Source organism: Ips typographus, linkage group LG1, assembly GCF_016097725.1.
Source record: "Ips typographus isolate SLU linkage group LG1, UJ_Ityp_2.0, whole genome shotgun sequence".
NCBI lineage: Eukaryota > Metazoa > Arthropoda > Insecta > Coleoptera > Curculionidae > Ips > Ips typographus.
In genome coordinates this window covers 2,575,123-2,589,548 of record NC_138422.1, presented here as the reverse complement: position 1 = coordinate 2,589,548, position 14,426 = coordinate 2,575,123, and the positions used below count along the sequence as shown (strand labels likewise).

Here is a 14,426-nt window from a genome sequence, read left to right as displayed (position 1 = left end):
AGTAAAAAAAGTAGAAAATACGAAAAAGATCTGGTTTGTCATATAAATAACTATAACTTTCAGATCATCTCCGGACAGAAACAGCAGATCAAGATCCCCGAAGAAATCCGACAGATTTTCGAGCAACGAAACTATCGTCTACACAACCAACAGCAGCAGAAGATCCCCCACCAAGTCTCCCGACCGATTTACTAGCACCAGTAAAACGGTAAGCGACGACTCTCGAAGGACCAACTGCTACAGCACAGACACGATCACCAGGAAGTCAAAAACGGTGGACAGCGGTACCATCACCCGCAAAACCGCCAGGCCTCGAAGTCCCTCGCCCACTGAAACTACAACAAGCGATTTTGAGTACAGACGAACTAGTAAAGATGTCACCACTGACTTGGATGTAGTGGACACTGAAACCGTCATCAATAAGAGACCGAGTAGTTTGGATATAAGCACCAGGAAAACAAAAAAAGTTACTGAAAGATCGCCTACGTCACCATTGAGTCCCCAAAAGTCCCCACTGAAAGAAGAGCGGCCTAAATTGATCAGGACTGATACTTATGAGGAAAGGGTTAAGGAGATTTTGGGATTGACTAACAAGGAAGTGAAGGAAACCAGAAGAAGTAGTTTGGAAAGAAACTCGCTTAAGAGAAGTTCACTAAGAAGTGTCGGGTCTAGGACAAGCAGCAGTGACGACGTTGTGAAACGTCTTACTAAAACCTCATCCTTCAGAACTTCACCTGAAAAACTCAGAAAATCACCGGAAAAATCTCCCACACAATTATCTGAAGCTAAATTACCCAAGTCGTCACCTACAAAAGAGTTTCCAGCTCAGATTAGAAAATCTCCGGAAAAAGCTCCAGTACAACCCTACCCAGAAAAGGTATCCCCTTCAAAGACTACACCAAGCATTTCAGGGTATCCCGCCCAATCAAGAAAAAGTCCTGAAAGGCCTTCTTTGGAACCATATCCAAACAAATCGTCTCCAACAAAACAAGCTCCCACAATTTCTGAGTTTCCATCTCAAATTAGAAAATCCCCAGAAAAACAACCTCTGGAACCATATCCAACCAAAACGTCCCCTTCCAAGACAGCTCCAAGAATCTCAGAATTTCCAGCACAAATCAGAAAATCTCCAGAAAGAACTCCTTTAGAACCTTACCCAGAAAAATCGTCTCCGACCAAACAAGCTCCAAGCATTTCTGAATTTCCGTCTCAAATTCGAAAGTCTCCGGAAAGAGTGCCACTGGAACCATATCCTGAAAAGTCGTCACCATCCAAGACATCTCCAACTGTCTCCGAGTTTCCTTCTCAAGTCAGATATTCCCCAGAACGTGAACCTCTACAACCCTATCCAGAAAGAAAATCCCCCGAAAAAAGTGCGCCAAATGTTTCCGAGTTCCCGGCCCAAATTAGAAAATCTCCTGAACGTTTGCCATTGGAACCATATCCAGAAAAGACGACTCTAACAAAAAATCCTCCAAGTGTCCAAGAGTTTCCGGCGCAAGTCAGAAAATCCCCAGAACGCGTTCCATTAGAACCATACCCGGAGAAAACGTCACCAATGAAAGATGCCCCAGGGGTGTGTGAATTCCCGGCACAAATTAGAAAGTCTCCGGAACGGGTGCCATTAGAACCATACCCAGAAAAGTCAACTCCTGAAAAGAAAGCACCAAGTGTCTCCGAGTTCCCGTCCCAAGTCAGAAAATCTCCAGAGCGAGCTCCATTGGAACCATACCCGGAGAAAACATCACCAAAGAAAGATGCCCCAGGGGTGTGTGAATTCCCGGCACAGATTAGAAAGTCTCCGGAACGGGTGCCATTAGAACCATACCCAGAAAAGTCAACTCCTGAAAAGAAAGCACCAAGTGTCTCCGAGTTCCCGTCCCAAGTAAGAAAATCTCCAGAGCGAGCTCCATTGGAACCATACCCGGAGAAAACATCACCGAAGAAGACTACTCCAAGTGTTGCCGAATTTCCTGCACAAGTTAGGAAGGCACCTGAACGGGTGCCATTGGAACCGTATCCAGAAAAGGCAAGTCCTGAAAAAACACCTTTAAGTGTGTCCGAGTTTCCATCCCAAGTAAGAAAATCTCCAGAACGAGCTTTATTGGAACCATACCCAGAGAAAACATCACCGAAAAAGACTACTCCAAGTGTTGCCAAATTTTCTGCACAAGTTAGAAAGTCTCCTGAACGGGTGCCATTGGAACAGTACCCAGAAAAAACCACTCCTGTTAAAAAAACACCAGCAGGGGTCTCCGAGTTCCCGTCCCAAGTAAGAAAATCCCCAGAAAGGGTAACGTTTGACTTACCGGAAGCTAAAAAGTCACCTCTTAAAGAACCAGCTAGGTTAAGCGCTGTAATTTCACCATCGAAAAAAACCAAAACCACTTCAGAGAGCTCTTCCACGTCTGGAGTGGATGAAGTAACAACGAAAACTACCGTCAAAACTGTAGAAACTAGAATTCCGGTAGCTGAACCTGTGGTTGAAAAGAAAATTTTCAGTCAATTATGTAAAGCTGATGAGAAACGAGTAACCAGCAGCAAGAAACAAACTCAACAGTTGATAGAGAGTGAAAAAAAGCAAACTACTAAGAACCTGGTCAATGGAATCCCCAAAGCCAAACCTAAAGGCCCTGCAAAAGTCACACCAACTCCTACCACCCCTAAAAAGCCAGCAGAAAAGGTGATTCCTAAAAAAACTGTTCAAGTTACCATCTCCAGCAAAATTACTCCAACAAAGAAGTCTCCAACATCTGTACAGCCTGTGAAAACGCCAATTAAGAAGCAACCACAAACTATCTACAAGGTTGAGAAGAGCAAATTTGTAGGCCAAACTGAATACCAGGACGAATTCTCGAAAGTAAAACAAACGGAGAAAAAGCCTTTGAAGAAAACCACCTTGTGTCATATAGAAGTGACTGATAAACTGGCTAAAATAGCTAAAAAACCACAAAAAAAGACCACTTTGTATGACGTGGAGGTTTCTTCAAAACTCACCGACAGCAAAACTGCCCGGATACGAACTAATAGAGTGGATGACACAGTGACCAAGAAGAAAGTCACTAAAACTGTGACACTAAATGGAAACGCCAAAAAGACACCCGTCAATGTCAGTAGTCCTGCAGTCAAAAAACCAACATCAATACCAAAGTCCAGACCTAGTGCTAAACAAATTGAATGCTGCAGAAGTGCCACTTGCTGCACGAAAACCACACAGAAGATTGAAGAAACCCATGGCTACACTTCTTCAGAAGAAAGTGACTTAGAGAGTGTGGAAGGCTCTTTTGTAGACCTTACAGATAAACAAGAGTCCAACACCAAAGAATCTATAATCACTACAAAGACGGTGTTGATCACCAACGATGATGCTCCCCACAGAGAAGTGATTGTCAATCTACAAAGATCAAAATCATCGCGGGAACCAACCCCTGACCGGTCGTACCCCAGGCCTTTAACCAGCGACGAAGAAGAGGATTCTTCGCCTGTGCGATACCCTGACCAAATTAGCGAGCCCGACGAGCGAAAGCCCAGGAAGTTGAAGGACCAACCAATCTTCGAAAGTGACGACAACCTGGAGGAAAGTCGGATAGTTGACGTGACCGAGGCTGTTGCCAAGATAACAAAAGTCGACCGAGTTGAAGAAACTGACGAAAGTCTGCTAAGCGTCAACAAGAAGATCCACAAGTTCCTCAATACTGCAGATCAATTAACAAAGGAACCCGTTAAACCAAGACCTGTTAAAGTGGACAGACCCGTGCTTCAAGTAACTGAAGACCTCCGCGAAGACGACTGTTTGTTGAGTGTCAGTGATAAAGTCAGCAAGTTTATTACCACCGCGGAGAAGTTGACATCCACTACTCTACCAGAGAAACCTAAAAGTCCCACTGTCCAGAAGAAACCTGAAAAATCACCGGATAGGGAAGCAACCTTCACAAAAACCAAATCAGATAATAAAACTATCACCGAAGATTTCTTGCACGAAGAAAAAACCCAAGAAGTTAAAACCAGAAAGTCGGTCTCAATATCGCCGGAACGTTCGCCAAGTCCTGGAGAACGAACTCCAAACAGAAGACCGTCTAACCAGTACACCAGCATCCTCAGGAAGGACTCTACAGAGCGCAGCTACAACAGGGAACTCTCGCCTGAAACTCCGAAGACGCCTCGCCGATTATCGCAAGAAGACTCCAAGATTAGCAGTACTACCAGATTGAGGAGCAACGAGAGCATCAAGAAAGCCAAGGCTTTGTTTGAAAACATCAGCAAAGAGGATACAAAGTGGAAAAAGGATATTGTAAACAGACCTTCGGTGTTTGAGGCCCGGAAGTTGATCAGTCAAGAGAATGAGGCGGTCACCAGGAAGTTAGAAACTACCTCTGGTAAGAATTCCTCCTCCCTAAAGAATTTACAGAAAATGGTAATTTATTATTGTTATGGTTGATTTCTTTTACTAAATAGTTGATATAAATAATATTGCTTAAAATTTCATGTAGATTCCAAAAATAAAGTGAAAAGTATGGCTTTGCAACAATTCCGGCAAAATGGAATTTTGGATCAATAATCTTGGCGTTTTAAATCTTCACAAAGCGAAAAATTATCAGTTTTTCAGACTCTAAAATACTAGAAAACTACATTTTGCCATTTCAAGTCACTGGTGAGTGGATTTTGACAGTTATGACAGCTGTCACGTGACGCAAGCAACGTACTAAAGTGTTCCTTAACGCCAGAACTGTCAAATTTAGCTCCGTGGAGCTTTGAACGCAACTTTTAGTGTAATTCCTCAAAGAAACTCATTTATTTGTCATGTTATACTTTCAGATCATTGGTGGGTGAGGTTCGACAGTTATGACAGCTGTCACGTGACACAAGAAATATGTAAAAATGTTCCTGAACGTTAGAACTCTCAAATTTGGTTCCATGGACTTGTAAAGACTACTTACAGTCTGCTTCGTATAAGGAACACGTCTACCTGGCATTTTATAGTTTCCACTTACTTCATATTGCATTGTCTGAATTCTGACTTTTCATGTGCATTTCTCTTAAATTCTCGTGGCATTTTCTTCAAATATTTATAATAATCTAGCACCAACAAAGATTGTCGTTTTTTCAGAGGATCGAATTTCAAAAACCTCCAGAAGAACACCGTCTCCAAGCAAGTCACCGGAACGCAAACCGTCATCGGACACAATCGAAATTACCAGGTTCCGGTCCAGATCGCGATCACCCGAAATGACAGCACCCGGAAGTGACGTCATCACAACTAAATTGCGCAGCAGAGAACCGACTCCCGAAGGAGACATGCCTCACTACATGAAACCGCTCGATCGCAATTTGAGAGTGAACAGTCCACATCGAGAAAATCTAGACGACACAAGACAAAGCAAATTCGGAATCACTTTACGAAAAACCGAGCAGGGCACGACGGAAACGTTAACCTCGCTCAATGAAAGAAGGAAGAGCAGCATCACTTTGGAGAAACGAATCACCGAAGAGGAAGTAGAAGAGATCTTTGACTTGGAGGTTTTGGAAGAATTGGTGAGTTTCCTCATTAATATCACGTTGTTTTTGTTATTCCATATTGTTGAAATTTTCAGTTGGAGAAAGTGATGGGTTATGAGTTACGTAGAAAAATTCGCACTCAAATTCGCTTGGTAAAGCGTCTAATCACTGAAGGAACTCTAGAGGAGTACATCTCGAAACAAACCACCAGAAGAGCGTCAAGTCCTTCCAAATCCACCCAATTTTCACTCAAACAAACTGACTCAGTAGATCGGCGTAGCAGTATAGAAAACACCACAGAATACAAATCCTCTTACTCCACCAGCGAACGTAAATCCTCCACAACCAGTACTAGGAGTTCGCTCAGCCCAGAAAGACGCAAAACACCAACAGGAAAATCGACCACAACAACAACAGTGGAAACTATTCCCGGTGGTACGCGCACCACCACCACGAAGACCACGGAAAAATCGTTTGTCACCTTGAAGAAGGCGGCGCCAACAACGAAAACTCCAGTAGAAGATAACCAACCGGAATGGGTGCGACAACGTAACCTGCGCAACTCTAAAGAGAGTGCCACCATTACCACGAAGAAGACAACTTCGAGCAGTTGCACCACGTCCAAGAAGGAGAGAAGCAGTCCGGTGAAGGAGGTGAAAGGGACGGATTTGATTACTTCCAGTTATGGCGTAGGCCCTACGGATGAAAATGGAACGCCTTTGTTCGGGTTGAGGGCTTTAAGGGCTCAGAACAAGTACGAACAAAGCAAAGGTGAGCTATGTTGTAATGAAAAATCTAAGTAAATTAGAGTAGCGTTACAGCCAACAAAATTGCCATTGTTGTTATAGTGTAGAAAAAATTTGCTGATTTCAAAGAGGTATTTTTCTTCATTGTTACACACAAACATTGTTTTAGTACAAGGAACGGTGATTCGAAGCGAGTACTACTCAGAAAACGATCAGGAGCCGGTTGGACAAGTGAGCGTGACGAAATACTCGACCGACCCACGTGACTTGAACCAAGATGGCGTCGTCTCCGCGGACGGAAAAGTCACCAGTATTACCACGACACAAAAGTTTGGTTACAAAGACACGCCCTCATTGAAAAGTCTCACCGGGAATAAAAAAGTATGTTTTAGAATTTAGGACAACTGAGTGACTATTTGAGACTTTTTTTTCTAGGAAATTTGCGATACGACCGAAAAATCCACGAGTAAAAGTACTAAATTTACCCGAAGGGGTTCTGTAAAAGAGATTTCAAAAAAATTCATCGACAATGCGGGTAAGTTTTCTGGATGGTTTTCATAATTGTACTGGACAGCGTTTTTGCTTTAGTTGAGACATTGAAAAGCGAAAAACAAACTGTCTACCCGAAAGCAGGGTTGATTTTACGCAGCTCCAGCTTTAAAGGCACTAACGGGGATGCGGAAGTCACTCCAGATTCATCACAAGGTATTTTAATTGTAGCTCCGAAAACACTTTAATACCATTAAAGTCATTATTACAGCGGAGACAAGAAGCTGCAGCGTGACCACCAAACTAACCACAAGCAGCGAAGGAGAAACGTTCTTGTCCAACAAAAGCAAAATTACAGACGTCCAGGACGTGTTGACGCGAATGAAGAACGAAGAACGGGTGGAGGGCGAAAGCGAAGAAGACATAGCGGCCAGGGGTTTGTTGAACAAATTTATCGGTGAGTTGGCAACGCTGGATTCTCGGCTGTTACTAGTATAGGCTTTGATTTGCGGCAGGTTCACAAGTGATTCTGTCCGGAATGGAAGCCTGCGCCAAGGCCTCCAAAACGAAAACCACCACCACAAGCGTTTCTCCCACTGTGTCGGTTAGGAGGACCACCAAAATTACCACTACAATCACCGTAAGTACCCACTAATGTACAGGATGTCACAAATTTGATGATTTTACTCAAAAACTAGTAAAGGTAGAGAGCAATGTGCTAGTAAGCTAAATTAAGTTTTTTTTCAGGTTAGAAACACCAAATTGATATTAGTGGCAAAACTGTCTTTTGATCTTTAAAAAGTCACTAGAAGCTTCCAAACTGTTTTTTGTCGCTCAGAAACATCAAAATGTCACCAGTGTCTTTTCAAACTGTCTTGAAAGTATTACAGAAGGTTCTCAAACGGTTTTTGCAGATCAGAAACATCAAATTCCTTAAAAATGTTACCAGAAGTTTGAAAAGAGTTTTCAGTTGTTTAGATTCTTAAGGTGGAGAGAAAAAATGGTAAAGTTTGAAGCCCTCTAGCGGCCAAACGTTTTAACCTACCAACTAGTGTCGTCATATCTTTAGAAAGCCCATTTCATTGGCATTATCATCCTAGGGAGATATTTGCCAAAAACTGCCCTGAGACAGTAAATTGCTTAGGTAGAACTGGTTTCAAATTCAACCAATCACATCTCCGTAATTTTTATATTTACAAGAAGTTTTTTGCTTGAAGTCTCTAATTCTACCGATTTTACGAACGTCAATTAAAAACTCAATTTTCGGTAGATTGAAAGATTAACCTTGCACAGATATTCTGAAATTTTTAGAGCATTTTTGGAAATTCTCAGGGAGGTTATTCTAACAAATTAAAGCTACTGAAATGACATTTGAAAAATTTTTAGAATACAAATTTGTAAGGAAAAAATTCTGGAATATTCTTGGAAAAGGTGTTTTTATAAATTTCGGTCACATTCTTCTACATTCGGTAGATTTCTGAAGTTTGTGTTTTACGTGAAAAACTTTTAGAATATTCCCAGGAAGGTTTTTCTAGTAAATTTAAGCAACCAAATTGACATTTGTAAATGTAAGTAAAAGATGATGATGGTAACCAAAAACTGAAACTTGGGATATTAGTTAGGATATTATTACGAGGTAGAGGAGTATTTCATAATGTGAATCAACAAAAAAATCAAAAACCAGTTTCAAATTTTCGGTCTTTTTATACGGAATTTTTGAAATTTTAAAGCGGCATATTATTAAATTTCAAATTGCACAATTTTACCATAATGTAACCCAAGGACCTTAAATTAGGTGAAATAAGTACAAAAAAAAACACTTAACACTTGAAAAATTGAGGGGTCTATTTTAAATACTTTTTAAGATTCAATATCTCGGTAAGGTAAGGAGCTAGAGAGACGAGTTTTGGCTTATTTTGTAGTATTTTTCATCCCTTTTCTAATGACGATTTAGCGAAATTGATTGGAGTTCAAATAAAAAAGATACAACCTTTCAAAAATCCAAAAAATGAAATTTTTGGTCAAAAGTGCTATTTGGCAAATAGGCACACAGCAAAGGGCATGTTTATACCAAAAAACCTTAAATTAGGTGAAATAAGTACAAAAAAAGCACATTAAAATTTCTCATTTTTCAAAAAAATTTAATCTTTTTTTACTTTTTGAAATTCAATATCTCGGTAACATGAAGAGCTAGATAGGGCAGTTTTGGCTCATTTTGTAGTTTCTTTTTTCTAATGGCGTTTTAGTGAAACCTATAAGAGTTCAAAGAAAAAAGTTACAATCATTCAAAAAGTGCATTTTTGGCAATTTTTTATTTTGCTCCAGGAGGGTTTCAGAATGTAATCACTTAGCGTTTTCGAGATCCCCATAGTTACACACGAATTTGTGACACCCTGTATAGAAACCTTTGGCCCATGCAAAGCTATTTATGACCTGTTAAACGTCATTTTAGTTGGCCTTCAATGAGAAACACATGTTCAGTAATTAAATTAGTCTTTTAGAGACAATTTTTAGAGCGTTGTCTGATTTTTGATTTAAAATGCTTATTTTTAACATATGGATCACACCTTTGTGTAAACAAAAGGACAAAAAATAAATTACGCGCCAAAATGTGAACACAAAGTAGCTTTATCCGGAAAAGCAAATTTTCAGTATAAAAAAGTAAAAAAATGCTCGATTTTAAACTGAAAACGAGCATAGCTTTCCACTACCGAGAATTACGGGTATAAAGGCGCTAATTTTGGACGGCGTGACGTCAAACGGCAAGACGCTTAACAGACGCCTCCCGGCTCAAAATCTCGAATTGTGTTCTTTAAGATCTTGTGCAGTGAACACCGCATTTTCTAAACACCTCGACACAACACCCAAATTTTTATTAAAACTTAAAAACACTTAACTCTGGTGGTTTGTACATGGTAAAAACTGAACTTTAGTGTGTTTTACCTTCAGCTGTCTATTTTGGATTATTGGTTCGCTACGCCGTTCTATCTCGTTTTAGGTAAGTTCCTGAAAATTTGTTTTGATTTTCCTAGTTGATTTAGTACTATTTTTGACGACTCGTGGCCTACTGCCACGAGTATAAGGCGGAACAAAAAAAAATTCCAATGACCATAAAAGGTAACAAACAAATCAGGTTGATGTGAGAAAATTCAGGGTCATTTACGCGCAACCTTTTCCAATAAATTTTGATTTTCTGGACGGACGCCAGACTCGAGTTATTAAAAAAAAGGAAAAATAAACAATAAACTTTCAGTTTACACTAAATGGATTTAGTGGCCGGTCGCTATAAACAATCGCCAAGTTTGGGCGGGTACTTGTCGGAGTTTTTGTATCAAGCCTACGAGAGTTTGTTATGTAATTTTCGAAATGTGGCCCACAGTGTTCCGTCTGCCCACGGACTACAAAACGAAACAGCGGACAAGGTGGGTAAAAGTAATTTTTTGAGAATCGTCCAAAAAACTGAAAAAAGTTAGTTTATATTGTCCGTCAACATTCCGCAATTTCGTAGATTTATATTTAAGTCAGATTGTGCAAGATGCAAGTTTGCCAACGTTCCACTGGACTTAAAACAACTATTAACCTATATTAACCAAATAGGCGCCTTATATTTATACACTACACCTGTCAAAATTACTAATGATTACATTTAAGACATCATGATGAATTTATTTAAGCAAAAAATATATAAACTAGACCTGTCAAAGTGACATTTAACTATCTGTAATCAACATAACTTGTTGTCAAAGTGAAGAATTGTGTGGATATGAAGGAATTCTAATCGAGGGGAAAACATGCAACCTAATCGACATATTTCCCAGAATTTAACTCTAACCCATAATGTTTACTAGTTTTTTGGGCTCAAAAAATTTAGAAACTGTCATTTTCGACTGATCACAACTTCAGCAATCAATTTCAGAACTGTCGTTTTTGACAGACAGAGATTTTCTACCGATTTGAAGTTGTTTTGACTGGTAAAAATTTCACTTGTGACAATTGTAAAGAAAGTGTAGTAACTGCGATTTTGGACAGATGAAAATTTTAATAAAATTTAAGTTTTATTTTTGACAGCTGACGAAACTCCAAAAATCTGTCAATTTTCATTTTTAACAGATGAGATTCCGAATATGTTTTTGGTAGATAGATCCTTTCAACCGATTTTGAACAGACAACAGATGACAATTTTCAAAAATTACACTTTAGCAACCAACTGTTATTTTTTACAGATTAAAATTTTTATAAAAACCGGAAACTGTAATTTTTGACTAATGACAATTCTCAAATGTAATTTTTGATAGTAATAGTATAGTAAATTTGCAACAAATCCTAAAACATTTCAAATTTCATTTGAACGCAGGTTATTCATTTTAAACATGTGACAATTCTCAAAAAAAGTGACACTGTCATTATTGACAGTAAACAATTTCTGGAACTGTCATTTTTAAAAGATGAAAGTTTTAGTAAAGCTCGGAAACTGTCATTCTTGACAGGTGACGCTTCTGATCATATTTTGGAAGCGTAATTTTTAAAAGATGCAAATTCTGAACTTTGGTTTTCATTTTTTTTTTAAATTGTAAGCTGTTATTAGTCAAAATAAGACAACTTGAACTGTTAAAAGAAAAATAAATAAAACTAGCAGAAATGTCGTATTGTTAGGGTTCTGTCATTAGACATTTCTGCTGGATAACCTGCTGCGTTGCCAAGTGTGTCAAAATTAAGTGGATTTCTGTAATTAACCATACAGTCATTTTATCCATCCTAAATTTGTACTGTTTTTAATGCTATTAGATAGGAAATTTAATGAGGTTTTCAAAAATGTGCTTAAAACAATCATTCTCTCACTTCAAGTAGGTTTTACAGGCAATTTTGTTCCTGACTATCCTTACAATATGTGTTTCTGACATTTCAAACTTTGACACTACTTTTCTCATTGACTGTACCAAATCCTTTGTGTTTTTTCCTTTTATTGGATAGGAAATTTAATGAGAATTTCAAAAATGTGCTTAAAACAGTAATTTTCTCACTTCAAGTAGGTTTTACAGGCAATTTTCGCCCTGACTGTCCTTACAATCTGTGTTTCTGACAGTTCAAATTTTGACACCGTTTTTCTCCCTGACTATACCAAATCTTGTTGTGTTTTTCAGGTTATTGAATAGCACATTTAATAAGGTTTTCAAAAATGTGCTTAAAACAATCATTTTCTCACTTCAAGTAGTTTTACAGGCAATTTTGTCCCTGACTATCCTTACAATATGTGTTTCTGACATTTCAAACTTTAATACTGCTTTTCTCCTTGACTGTACCAAATCCTTTGTGCTTTTTCCTTTTATTGGATAGGAAATTTAATGAGAATTTCAAAAAAACAGTCATTTTCTCACTTCAAGTAGGTTTTACAGGCAATTTTGTCCCTGACTGTCCTTACAATCTGTGTTTCTGACAGCTCAAATTTTGACACCGTTTTTCTCCCTTACTGTACAAAATCTTGTTGTACTTTTCAGGTTATTGGATAGGAAATTTAATGAGAATTCCGAAAATGTGCTTAAAACAGTCATTTTCTCACTCCAATTAGGTTTTACAGATCATTTTGTCCCTGATTGATCTTTAAAACTGTGTTTCTGGTAGTTCAAACTTTGATACCGATTTTCTTCCATGACTGTACCAAATCTTTTGTATTTTTTAAGGTTATTGGATAGGAAATTTAATGAGTATTTCAAAAATGTGTTTAAAACAGTCATTTTCTCATTCCAAGTACGTTTTATAGGCGATTTTGTCCCTGACTGTCCTTGCAATCTGTGTTTCTGACAGTTCAAACTTTGACACCGCTTTTCTCCCTGACTGTACCAAATCTTTTGTATTTTTTAACGTTATTGGATAGGAAATTTAATGAGGATTCCAAAAATGTGCTTAAAACTGTCATTTTGTCACTCCAAGTGGGTTTTACAGACGATTTTCTCCTTGACTGAAGTCCCTGAATGGACGTAATTTTAATCGCAGCAGCTGAGATTCGACAACGGTCTGTCACTTCTGTCAGCCTTTGCATATCTTTACCATAAGACATTTTGTAAATACATAACTCTATCTCTGATGGTTTTAAACTCGATTGTTCCAATAAATTCGTTAAGTAATTTGACAGATTGTCAATTGTTTTGTTAAATTACGTCAATACTTTCGGTTTGTGATTACGGATCCAAAAAGTCACGTGACCTGAATCTCATTTTATAATTATGATGTCATGTGATTTTTAGATCAGAAGGCTTTTGGATCCGAAATCATGGATCGAACGAATGCGGCTAATATGTGGTAGTCTTACTGACAGCTGTCAATGTCACGTCACTTCTAATAGTACAGTGGGCGTTGACGTGATCCGTTGGCCATTTTAGGACAATGTAAATTGCGCACAAAAACGAGAAAACAAAGACAAAATACGTCGTTTTCGGGCGTTTTAATTCGAGTAGTGACGGGACGCGCAACATCTAAATTTACGTGGACGCGCCGAAAATAGCGGCACCTTTCTTTATAAAACGGATTTAGAACAAAGTTTATGAGCGCGAAAAATTACGCTGCCGAGCAAGATTTCCGCGTTTTCTTTTTTGGCGCGGATTAGAACGGAGATATGAAGAAAGTGCGGCTATTTTCGGATCCGCGCCATGCCCGATTAACGGACGTACGTCTAAATAAAATTTCAACGATCGCTTTTACTTGTTATACACGTGCACGTTACCTCAGTGTAAACAGGAATTTACAAAAAAATCCGCGACAACCCTTTCGATATCGAAATAATCCGTCAGAGAGCGTGCCAGCACATATTTACGGTCCAGCGCATTCCAGACGAAAGCCTCAACTGGGCGCAAGTCGAGAAGGTTCAAGTTTGTCGGGCGCGCCGGCCAAATTTTCAAACAAAACACGGACCGACGGTCGCAAATTTTTATCTTGTCAAAAAACATTATTTGTAAGCGAAAATCCCAACTTTTAATAGTCCCGAAGGACAAGGACACCAGTGGTTCACAAAGCGCACACTCAGCCCGCAATGAAATATCTACTCGCCTATTTTGGCCACGCGGCAAGGCAAATACGCAACGCTGAACTTTTGCGCCAGTGTGTTGTTTTTCTTTTGAAAATGCATTTTATAGAAATGGAAACTTTGTGTTTGACATAGAGAAAAGGCAATTAATTAATCCGGACGGTTGAATGAAAAATGCGCTGACTATGAACAAAAAGTTAAGTGTGTCTCTCCGATCCCTTTTGATCGGAAATAGAACATTGTGACCGTGAATCTATTAGGTACAACAATCAACTGTTAGATTTGTGCTAAATTTAAAAGGTACACGGTCAAAAATATAACCGTCCCGAATAGAAAAAGCAATTAGTGATAGCCGATGGCCTAAACAGTGCCAGGCACACGTGTTTCTGACTCACACCACAAGCATAGAAATTTTTGGTTCTATCACCGAGTAGTAACGTAGCCTAACCTAATTTGGAACGTAGATAACGGAGAGATAACTAGAAATGTTCCAGTGTCCTAAAAAGTCGTAAATTTATGTATTATTAACTTTTTTAACGCCCTTGAATGCAAGTTTAGGGCGTAAATGTTTCATTCACTACAGGAAATATCACAGTCTAAGTGCCAATTGGTTTTATCTGACCATTCAAACCAAACTATCCAAACATCATCATGAAACTGAAACTGTTATTGCTAAA

The 14,426-nt window shown here is 38.9% G+C and overlaps 1 protein-coding gene across 1 annotated transcript in view; it reads left to right on the top strand.

The window, feature by feature from the left end:
* The window catches only part of LOC145736904 (uncharacterized), a 32,045-nt gene that overhangs the window by 12,931 nt on the left and 4,688 nt on the right, over positions 1-14,426 (top strand). Inside the window, exons 4-11 of the mRNA XM_081991408.1 lie at positions 64-4,376; positions 5,108-5,532; positions 5,592-6,267; positions 6,412-6,623; positions 6,678-6,777; positions 6,831-6,947; positions 7,003-7,188; positions 7,247-7,371. Of these exons, the coding sequence (XP_081847534.1) occupies positions 64-4,376; positions 5,108-5,532; positions 5,592-6,267; positions 6,412-6,623; positions 6,678-6,777; positions 6,831-6,947; positions 7,003-7,188; positions 7,247-7,371 (6,154 nt within the window). The remainder of the gene's footprint in view (positions 1-63; positions 4,377-5,107; positions 5,533-5,591; positions 6,268-6,411; positions 6,624-6,677; positions 6,778-6,830; positions 6,948-7,002; positions 7,189-7,246; positions 7,372-14,426) is intronic.